The sequence below is a fragment of the Triturus cristatus genome, chromosome 2_2 (assembly GCF_964204655.1).
Source record: "Triturus cristatus chromosome 2_2, aTriCri1.1, whole genome shotgun sequence".
Lineage (NCBI taxonomy): Eukaryota > Metazoa > Chordata > Amphibia > Caudata > Salamandridae > Triturus > Triturus cristatus.
The window spans coordinates 541447516-541459579 of NC_140582.1; the positions used below are offsets into that span (position 1 = coordinate 541447516).

Below are 12064 nucleotides of genomic sequence, written 5' to 3' on the forward strand. Positions count from 1 at the left end.
TGCCCCAAGGGGGGAAGAAAACAAAGGCAAAAAATTGGTACACTAGTGGGGAGTGACCCTTATTCCAGCAGCTAGCCAAACAGCCAGGCATGCTCCAGTCCACACATACTCCCAGACAGACGCCAGTTCACCACACAAAAATGTGTTCCCTGGCGCGTAGTGGTTTTCTGCCACACAAGTGAGCAGATAAACCTGCAAAAAAATTGAATATGATGAAAGATTGGAACTGAAAGCAAATGACGCGTGTGGGTAATATAGGGAGATGCCCCTTACCAAATGGGCCGCTCCCCCAACATCTATAAATACAAATTTAAGCGTGACTAGTGGTTTTCAGCTTCCCTTGGGGACAATCGACCTGAAAAATGGCTGATATGCTAGGGGGTTGGTGGCAGACACGACCAAAAGATGACCCTTGCCTAAGGGGCTGCCCCGCAACATGCATAAATACAAAATCCCAGGTGTCTAGTGGTTTTCCGCCCCTGTGGGGGCAGTCCGGTTTAAATAATGGCCACAACATGTCCCAATATTTTTGGTAAGCGACCCTTGCCCAAGCAAGGGACTGCCCCAAAACCTGCATAAATAAAACAAATCCATGGTGTCTTGTGGTGTTCCACCTCATTGGCGGCAGATCGGCAAAAAAAGTGGTTATCTATCCCCCAGGGGATTGGAAAACAACCAAAATGTGTTTTATTCTTTTTGGGGAGTGACCCTTGCCCAAGGGGCAGCATCCCGATTACCTAAATAAAATTCCCTGGTGTCTAGTGAGTTTCCACCCCCAAGGGGAGGAAACGAAGGGAAAATGTACCTTTCGAGGGAAGCGATCCTTGCCTAATGGGTCGCTCCACATACACACAAATAAACAAATCCATTGTGTCTAGTGGATTTCCACCCAAGGGGGCTGATCGGCCTAACAAATGCCAGCCAGCGCTTCCCCCACGTGTGTGCTAGTACGTGCTGGGCACGTCCTCAGCACACAAGCACCAGCGCTGAGGACGTTTACTGTACATCCTTCGCACCCATGGGGTTAATTCCATATTTCTATATACTTTTTGTGATGGGCCATGTTTATTATTTGATGCAAACATGCATGCCACCTTTAGGCTGCAGCACTTTCACTTTTTATCACTTCGACACTTTAAATGCCTATTGTGTACGTTTGCAAAAAATAAATAAAAAAGTTACACTTGCCAATGCCAGTCCTATTGGTTTTGCCTATGCTTTTTTTTCTTGCCGCAATGTGCACACTGGACACGTACTAACCACACAGCTTATGCAGAGGATGAGAAAATGTGTAATAAATATTCTCCAATCACAACAACATTCATATAAATTTATTTGACCAAAATTAAGTAACTTAAACGATACATATTTCTTTGTTTTTCTAGTGGTGGATCGATTGCCCAGTGTAGTGGAGCTATGGCCGGCAGAAGAGGGCGAGGCAGTGCTCCCTGCTCAGGTAAGGACATTTTCATTCAGTAATTATACTTTTAGAGTTTAATGAACAACGGCTGTAAGCACGGGATAGTGCAGAGCCTGTAATATTTATTTCTAGGTTTCCTATTGTTGAGTAGACCGCTGGCCAGCCATAGGCAGCATGTGTGGTTTCCCGGCTTACAGTGGACTTGGGCAACATTTACTCAGCAGTTTGAGCCAGTTTTATCAAGCTCTCAAGTTTTAAGCCGAATAAGAGGGCATGCTTTAGAAATGGTTTTGACCTACTTTTAGACCGTTTTAAAACTTTATTTTCTTACTTTACATGACCCTAAGACTGTTGGGTAGGATTTGCAGTGGTTTTTGCTTCACTTAAGAAAAACGTAAAACTGTCTTAGAACAAGCATTTGCAATGCAATCGGTCTCGCATTTGCGAAAGTTGGAGCTATTGGCATTGTAAATGACAATGCCTATTATTTTTCTGTTTTCAAAACCAACACATAAATAAAAGGCATTGTCATTTACAATGCCAATAGCTGAAACTCTTGCAAATGCGAGACCTATTGCATTGCAAATGCTTGTTGTACAAGCTGTGACATTAAAATACTGGTCATGCTGATAAAAACGGCTTGGTTGCAATCCTAATGGTGTGATAAGCAACATATTTAGGAAATTATTATGTGAAATAAGTCACCTGACTGCATTTTAAAAGCTTTTTTTTATTGAATCCCCATAATCAACCTGAGAAGGTTGGCCTCAGTAAATACACCTTTTCACTCGATGTTATTTGGGCAGGTACTGAATGCTGCTCTTTGATCTCAGACCAGTTTATCTGGCAAATCTAAAACGCCTTCAACTAAGACCCAGGAACTCCAGTGGAGCATCTGCAGGCATCCCTGAAGAGCTGCATAGACTCCAGCCCGCAAAAACTCAATACCGGAAAGCACCACTGCACCTGTGCCCTCTAGCCTGAGTTGAAGTGGGCCAACGGTGCCAGCCTGGTTCCCAGACCCTCCAGATTCAAAGTCCACCTTGAGTTTCCCAGCTGTGGACTTCCCGATGCCTCCTGCAGCCTCTTTGCGCAGGCCCCCACTACCACCAGCGTTTCTGGTGACAGAAACCCGATGCCTCAGGACACCTCTGCACCCAGCCGCCATGGCCTAGGGCGAAGAGGACTAAAGGTGTCTCGGAGCATCATGAGACCTGAGTCCCCCTGATGGTACAGCCAAACTGGCCCTCCCCGGTCCAAACCTGCATCCTCTTTGTGACCGGGCCGATCCCCATTGACTTCAAAGGACACCCGACGCTCTATTGCACCTCTGCTCCCAGCCGCCCCAGTGCCGCCCAAAGTTACCTGTTGGTGCAGCTTTGGCCCGTGCCCCATACTCACCTTAAGTCCAGGAGATCGGTCTCATCAGTGGCTGTAAAGAACTTGTATGCAGTATTTGTTTTTCCTCTATAGGATAACAATAAATACCGCCTCTGAAAAATGCACTGCATCGACTTTTGAAAACCATAAATATTTCTGTATCGAAATGTACTTACCTGATCGTAATGATTTGGGTGCCAAATGTTATATAAAGATGCGTGTTATTTTTATAAATTGGTGTGGGTTTCCTAATTGAGTCATGTGCATCGTTTATTCACTGTGTGTGTATTGCAGCTGTTTAACACTCCTTTCTGATAAGCCCCAGGCTGCTCGAGCACACTACCCCCTAAGAGAGCAGCTTTGAATTGCTAGAGCAAGCCCCTGTGCACTTATAAGAGATACCTGGACTCTTTGCACAGCATACCTCTTTTTGCTTTAATATATAATGAGCCAGCTTCCCACACACATCAATTGGGAAAAAAGGGGCGGTTCTCTTATATGGGCGGAGGGGCTACGCCCCCCCCCCCTTATTATTTACCCCAGAAGTGGTGCTTTCTATTTTCCATAGTACTGAGGCTGCCAGTATTTTAAAAACAAAGATAAACTGGGCAGCGCTTTAGAAGCACTCACCTCGGTTTATATTTTCTGACCTGTTCCTCCACCTTGTTTTAAATAGATTTCATCACACTGCCATCAGTAACTAATTGCCGGGCTAATGAGCTCACCGCCTAGAAGCGTGTGAGGTCATCAGCTAGGCAAAATCATTGCTTCCTGGGCTTCACTCCTCCCCCTGATGACGTGAGTGAAAAGTTAGCCCGGTAGCACCAGGAGCTGCACGTCCATCAGGAGCTGGAGCCAAGCCACCCCACCCTTTCACAACTCGTCACAGGATGGGGTGGGGTCTGCAGCCTCAATGACCCCACCTCAACCTGTTAAGAGCTGTGAAAGGGTGGGATTAGTGTCTGCAGGCGGCAAATTGGGCATTGGTGTCTGCGCAGCATGATATTGTTTTGTATGATGGACTTAGTCGGTTCCCGTGACTTGCTCGAGAGAAGACTGATTTTCCTGCAGTGTTCCCACTAATCTTTGCAGGCCCGGGTGAGTCTCTTTTCGTAATTTAAATTGATAGCATTGCCATTAAGTAAAATGTTTATCGGCTACACGTGTTTTTTAATGTGGTAATTTGTGGTTCTTTTATAGCAACCGAACTTTAGCCTCATTTCCGCTCGTACTGGGGTCAAACTGAATAAAATATTCTGTCAACTTAAGGCAGCGGCACATAAATATACCACACACACCTAAAATGGAAAAATGAATGTAAGTTAAACTAGTTGGAAAATGCGTTTTAAAGTTGCGAAATGCTCTGGCACTTGATTAAAGCGTTGCTACTGTTTAAGTGTGTAACCGGAAAGCTCTGACAAAATGTCTGTAATTTCATATTGTAATATGCTTAGTTTAATATAGACTGCCAGGAATTGTGAAAAAAATCCTTGGATAAGGTAAAATGAGAACTTTCAAAATGTATATAATTTTGAAACTCACAATCACTCTGTACCTAGTGCTAGGGCAAACTTTTTTTGAATTAGAAAGAATAAACTCCAGAACTCAGCTTCTAACACCCTGCCTATCAAGAATAATAAATCCAGAGGTGCAGCAAAGATTGCACTAACTGTAAAGGAGCGGCTTTATTACAAAAATGCTGTTCATGTGAAGTGCGTTCACAGACAGAAATCACAACACTCTGCACGTGCCAGCAGGTCTTCCGGAGAGGAGCACTCAACGCGCAAATGCTGTTCATGTGAAGCGCGTTCACAGACAACAATCACAACACTGACCCTGCGCGTGCCCCAGGCTGTCTCCCTTGAGCGGCATCTCGGCGACAATAGGTCTCGAGAGCGAGACCTAAAAAAGCTTGTCGTAAATTGGGCTTTCCTACTTGGCTTATGACCCTTTTGATAAGAGAGTCTTAAATTTGGAAAACTGCTTAGTAAATCGGACCCATTTATAAACAATTCTCTCAATATTTTCGCCCTTGAATGCTTGAGTGGACACTTGAAGAGTTTGTAACAGGTAGTGTCATGCCTGTCCCTGTCACAATGATAACATCTCGAACAGTAGAATATATTTACTAAGTATTGTCCGGTGACTGAGATTATTAGGCCATGAGAGGTTAAAGAGTTTCATAGCTGCACAAGCATCTGTTGCAATAATAAGACCCATGATTGCTTGTTCCTTGTATTTATTGGTACAAGATTGTCTTATTTGGTGCAGGTAAAAGAATGACAATGTCCGTTGCAAAGATAGAAATTTGCTCTAAGCTGGATCCTTGGTCTGTAAATTGTATATTGTCATCTACTTGTCACCCTGGTACTAACAATTGTGTAAGAGAATAGCGCACACCCAGATATTGTCTAGATGCACCATAGTTACTGGATAAATTGTACAAAATGTAACGTTTTGCAGTTGCGTTTATGGATGGCTGTTGGGTAGTTAGTTGTAAAGGTTTGGTGTACACTGGTGACATGACTTCAGTATTTTATCTTGTAGGCAATGTATGCCACAATATTTCTATTGTCCTTCTGTTTAATAAGTAATTTGTCAATAAAGTAGCCTCTCATTTATGTCATGACAGGGAGCAACATTGTTATGGAAACATGCTGTTGTTTGCATAGCAAGTCTTAAGCTAAAATGTGATCTGCTTACTATGAGAACACTTTGTGTTAGATATTATTTCCTGTGCTGTTGTCGCATCTGCTCGCTCTGAATTAGTGTTTTCAGATAACTATATTACTTGGCTGATTTCTGATATCTAATGACTAACATGAGCTGCAAAGGCAGATGTTATCTTGGCTGTCGTAATATTTTACGCGATAACTTGTAGGGGAGGAAGAACGGTTGACCAACCTCATGTAAACGCCCATCACGCTTGCAGTGTTGCCTCATGCACAGACTGTAACAGGACATTGCACGTGTGCTGTGTCAAAATACTGCTCTTAAATAAGAATGTACTTTGACAACAGTTAATACAGATACTTCATACTCCAGTACTGACGATGGAGGTAGTTACCCTTTGCAGAGCAGGCGATCAGCCTATGTAGCATAATGCTTTTCGGATAGTGTGTGTTCTGCTATATGAGGCGTGCACTGTACCTGCCAACTGCAATGAACACCAGAGGCAGACTCTGGTGGTCATACATTAAATCACAACAATATGCACTAATGGATTATAGCCATGCTATTGTTGAGGCCAGTCAGGTTATCCAGGCATGAGCATATAAAATAGACTTGTTACTGAAATTGAAAACCTCTGCCCTGTAAAAGGAATGTGACCACAAGATCTCTCCAACATCTGTGGTGTTGGAAGGGAATGGCCAAGCTGCACTAAAGGGTCTGCCTACATTCTTGTTGTTATGAGTTGTAATACTTTTTTTTTGTAATGAGGGGATAGCAGTGATCCATCTTGCTTCGGAACATAATGGAAAGGTTATTGTGGTAGTGTTCAGTTTGAGGCATAAACATGAAGATGGACAGTTTTTTACTTTTTAGTGTCAAATACTATAACAAAATGAGTATTTCATTGTTTAGGTGTTGACTGTTCTTTAAACTGGTCCATCTCCTTGGCTTTTCCTGTGAGCAGGAAGACAAATTCCCACTACTGGAATGGCTATTACTATGTAGGCTTCTGTGTGTAAATACCTCTTGAATGTAATTCTTATCCATTGACTGGTGCCCTTTGTTCTTGCCTGATGATAACATGATTAGGAGTTCGCCTAAATCCTACGACAACTAACAGAAGGTGCAAAGTCCATTCAAAAAGAATAGCAAGCCACTATGCGCTGTGAAAAAGTGCAAGAGACACCTCGGATAGTTAGTACAGCGCCCGGCAGGAGTTAAGAGTCCATCAGCCCACCCTTACTGGCGGAACTTCGTCATCTGAGACTCTAGGGAATAACAGTCTGGGGCCGCAATCACGAGCCAAAAGGCTCTGCTAGGTGCACAGCCTAATACTTCCAAAAAAAAGAGAAACGCTCCTGCCAGGGTGTGTACCCAAACCCCGAGGACTCTGGTGATGTGCAGTGCTTTAGTGTGGGTGTGAATTAAAAATTAATACCTGGGCAAAAAATATGTTTATTAGGAATTATCCAGGTTTCATGTCTAAAAAAACCTATAGTCTTGAAAAAATAGACTATCTCCTGGCTCAGTTTTATAGGGTCGACATGTTTCAGCCGATGTGGTCACCTGACCCGGCTTTCTTCAGGACCAAAACAAAGAGGACAAATAAAAGCTACTGCAGGATGAACATATTCGTTGTGAATCGTGAACAAGAGATTCGAGACAGTGAAAAGTGCAATCGTCCGATAAGGTTGTGGCAGTAGCCACCCTACCGGACAAGCAATCTCGTGCTTGGACGTAAGAACTATGTCTTCTTTCCTAGAGAGAATCCGGATAATCAACTGTCAGAAAAGGACATCTTACACATACATCACAGCATTCATGGCCGCTAATCAACAATGCACATTATGCACTGCCATCTTTACAAAAACCCAAACTGATGGTACAGACAAAAATAGTATAAAAACGGTATTAACTCACCCAGCCTTTTGTGGGAGAAACGCCTCACCTCACCCGGCTGACTGCTCGGAGATGGAGGCACCGCTCTGTTTAAATGTGAGGGAAAACAGACAAGTTGCATACTGATACTCATCTGTTCAGACTTCTCACACATATCTTTAAACAATCTAATACACCTAAAAAAACTAAAACGTCAAAGACATAGAGAAAACACCTTGGGCATGCTACTACAGGTAAGTCAACAGATGTAATTTGAAACTACGTCATTTTCAAGTGTAACATGGTTCAAGTAAAGACATATTTTTTATTTTCCCATGAGAGGTTTGGAGTAAGTACTTATCAACTGTGTTGACCCCACGCCTAAAAACAAAAACTTTTGTTTACCTAGATTTTTTAAGCAGAGTTCGGCACGAGGGGTGTAATCAACTAGCTCTGAACTTCTACCAGAACCCTCTATAGACTGACAGTAATGGACCATTAACCAAAACAGAAGGACCCCTTTCCTTACCTGTCCGTCGGTACTTCAGACCAGCCTTCGAGCTGTCTGGGAGGTGGCGGCAGGAAGGAAACGGGTCCTTAAATATCCGCCTTAATTGCGTTAAACGATTCAATTAGAATCAGATGCGGGTGCGTTAACAATGACCGTGCAGTCACCAGAAGCACGGAGCATGCGCCAACTCGGGACACACGTCTCAATACATGCGCACTGCACAGACCAGTCTACGCGAGTGTATGCGGCCGGTGTCGCTGACAAGCGCATGCGTGCCAGAGAGCCGCCGGCACCTCGTCAATCACTGCACTGCATAGATGTACGATGATCGAGTGCTGGCAGGAGCGCATGCGCGTCGGAAACTTTATACAAGGCGCAAAGCTCAAGCCGCTAACTATGGTGTATGCATATCGAAGAATTAGAAAATGCCGCTGGAGTATCCCTAACGGCAGACCAACAGGCACGTTTGGGGACCAGAAGCAGGCCAAACATTTTATGCACTCATTACAGTGGGAAACTTGTATCAAGGGCACCAGTTCGTTTCTAAGGGTAGTTGGTGAATGAACCCTCAAGGACTTATGGCCTCATACCGGCGCATGCGTGCTGGTGTCAGGGCTGACTGGTTGTGGCAGTGACAGAGTCTACAATAGCCATGAACGACCCCCAACACAAACCATGCTGAACCACTCTATTACTGATTTTTTTGCAACCTGCAAGGTTGGCTTTTATGTCGGTAGATCTTATATACCGGTCATTGTCTGTACTTAACTAGATATGCAGCAACTGCCATTTCTAGGTTATATATCTAGTAAGATGTAAGGGCAGAAAGGGTGGAACCAAGGGACCTGTCCACCAGCGGATTTGACCACCAACACGCAGCTTTTGAATAGTAGATAAAATACTGCCATATAGCCTACAGCAAAGACCCGCAACCATTACTAAAGCTATGTTAACAGACATTGTTCAAGAGTGTCATAATAACTAATCGTGATAGACATAGACCGTGCGTAAAGGGGACAAACCACCTCGATGTAAAAGTGTCTCTGTAGAATGGAGTCAGAGTTCTCCTGAACGCAACAAAGCAGGTATTATATGGGGTTCAATATCCTTTCAACTGTTAGGGATATCAATATGTAATGAAATCTCTGAAGGGTATCTACATCCCAAAAGGTTTTCAAACTTATAATTTTCACACCAGATTTCAGATAGAGACCCATGGTATACTATCATTGAGGCCGTGTGTATCTGTCCTCCATTTGAAAATCCACCTCTGTTCTCTGGAAAATAGAAACTTTGAGATATGTTATGTGCTGGGGAATGAAAGGGCGTTCCAGCACAAGCCACCTCAGATCATCGGCCTTATGTTTCTTGGCCAGGAAATGATCCGTCAAGCAGGTGGACTGTTTCATGCATCGGATGGTGCTCTTGTGCTCACTAATACGGAGCTTAACTTTGCGTGTGGTATACCCAATGTAGTGCAAAGAACAAGGGCATGTGATTCTATAGATCACACCCTCCGAGTTACAGTTTGTGTGATTATGTAGTATCCAGGGACGGCTCGTCCCTATGTCCACCGATGTAGTCTTGATGGTCTGAGGGCAGACACTGCACGAGCCGCATGGAAAATGGCCTTGTACCGGAGGTAGTGACCACAGAGTATTGACACCACGTGTAGGCTGTGACAGTGGTCGTGTGTGGACCAGGCTATCCCGTAAGCTTGGACCCTTCTTGAACGCAAACAAGGGCGGCGGGATTTTTTCAGATGCCACATTTAGTATATGCCAATGTTTCCGTACTGTTTTCTGCAATCGGTTAGACAGGATACAGAAGGTAGTTACAAAGGTGAGCCTATCACTAGGGGTCCTTGGGGTGCTGTTGTCCAGCAAGGCATCTCGATTGTTGTTCGACGCTCTCTTCCATGCTTGTCGCACCAAGCGCCTAGGGTACTGTCGCGACCGAAGTGGAGTCGCTAGTTCTTTAGCATGTTTGTCAAAAAGGTCCCTAGTGGAACAATTCCTTCGTACACGTAGGAACTGGCCCACGGGAAGATTCTCCCTAAGGGCCTTAGGGTGGTAACTGTCGAAAGAGAGAAGAGAATTTCTCGACATAGGTTTTTTGTATAATTCACATTGCAGTGAATTCTCATGAAAAAAATGGAGATATCTAGGAAGGCTAACCGTTGTTGATTGAACTCGATGGTAAAGTTCAAAAAGGCATTCTGTTGGTTGAGCCAAGTATGGAAAGCCAGAATCTCTTGGCTAGTGCCTCGCCAAACCACTAGTATGTCATCTATGTACCTCTTCCACAGCACCAAATGATGACGATAAGGGTTGCTGTGGTTCAGTGCATGATTTTGTTCAAACAGATGAACATACAGGTTGGCGAGGCTGGGCGCAAAAACACTGCCCATAGAGGTGCCAGATGTCTGGAGAAAAATCTGATCTTCAAATCTGAAGAAGTTCTCCGTCATAGCTAGTCTGGCACACTCCATGATGAAAGTGACGGGGGTCATACTATCCAAATCACGTGCTTCCAACAATCCTCTGATGGAATCCAAAGTTTCTGGTTGTGGAACACACGTGTAGAGTGACTCCACGTCAAAACTAGCCAAAATATCGGTATCGATGTTAAACTCAAAGACACGTCTGATGTCTTACGGATTTTGCCTGATATTGAGATAGGTTGGCATCTCAGTGACCATGGGCCGTAAAAACACATCCACAAATTTAGACAGAGGCTCAAGTAGTGAGCCAATCCCAGAGATAATGGGTCGTCCCGGGGGTGGTCGTTGGTTTTTATGGATTTTAGGGAGGCAGTAAAAATAGGGCATCACAGGGTTGTTAGTTACCAAAAATTTGGCTTCATGTGGCGTGATCCACCCTTCTGCCTCCCCTTCCTCGACTAGCTGTTTTATCTCTAGAGTTAATCTTGGTGTGGGGTCTATTTCTAAAACCCGATAAGATTTGGTATCCAGAAGCTGTCTGAGGCATTCAGTCCGGTAGATTGTAGTGTCTTGCAGGACCGTTGCACCTCCTTTGTCCGCCGGCTTGATGATAACGGACGTATCTTTTGTCAGATTCTGGAGGGCCAATCTGTCCTTTTTAGAAAAATTGCAGTAATTAGTTGGCCGTGTGTCACATAGTGACATCACGTCATAGATTACTGCCTTCTCAAAGGTCGAAACCTGGGAGGAGACCTGATGTGGCAAGGGTGTAAAATTGCTTTTGAGACGTAGCCCAGTGTTCACATTGTTGATATCCTCACTGGGAGAAGCATTGTCGTCCGACTCTCTATTTTTAAAAAAGAAGTGGAGTCTGATCTTTCTGAAGAAATTCTCCAGCTCACACCTTAATGCAAAAGGATCGCCTGAGTATGTAGGCACGAAGCCTAACCCTCTGTTTAGGACACTGTTCATTTTCTGTGAGGATCTTAGAGCTAAGGTTAACCACGAGATCGTTCATTCGCTGGTCGAGTTGGAGGTTTGCTGTTGATTGCCCCTCCTGCTCCGAGTGTTCGGGAATGTCTGGTCCATTTGCCAATGGACCGTAGGAGTGCCTCTCCGTTTGCCTCTGGTGCGGCCTTGTCCCTGGTCTAAAAAAGACTGGTTCGGATAAAATTGTTGTTGTGGTGGAAAGGCTTGCATGTGTGGTGGAAAAGGAGGTGGTTGATAACCCCAAGGAGCCGGTGGCCACCATTGGCCTTGATTAGGGTAAAATCCCTGGGTTCCGCGCCTCTTGTTATATCTACGGAATTGTCCTCTACCTCTCCCTTGCCTAAATCCTCCAAATGTTGTTTTCAAAACACTTGTCCCAATCTGTTTTTCTAATCAAAGTCAAACTGATTTGACTGCTCCTTACTGCCTTGCGTTCATGAACAGATGTGGTTATTGTATTAGTCTTAATAATTTCTGGGGATTTAAAAATACTTTTAAAATTTGAGGCAGTTATAGGAGGATATTTAGTGGATACTAATTGAGATAAAGATATTCCTCAACTCTTTTTGAATTACTGCGCTTGTAGGTTAACAAGTATTTTATCAATCAAATGCGCAGTAATTAAACCCTTATTGTGCAATCACATTTAATGTGTTGCCCATTCAAGCCAGGTCACATCACTGGCGCATACACCAACTCCAGCGGTGAATGTTACAGGACCCCATCTCCAATTGGAAAGAGAGTGCAGAGTTGAGGGTGAAAGCAAGAA

General features: G+C 44.1%; 1 protein-coding gene across 3 annotated transcripts in view; it reads left to right on the forward strand.

Annotated features, from left to right (window-relative positions):
- TMEM131L (transmembrane 131 like) overlaps nucleotides 1-12064 on the forward strand; it is a 553379-nt gene that overhangs the window by 42000 nt on the left and 499315 nt on the right. For all 3 annotated transcript variants that reach the window (XM_085641690.1, XM_085641691.1, XM_085641692.1), the window contains exon 2: nucleotides 1386-1456. In XM_085641690.1, coding sequence (XP_085497816.1) covers nucleotides 1386-1456 — 71 coding nt within the window. The remainder of the gene's footprint in view (nucleotides 1-1385; nucleotides 1457-12064) is intronic.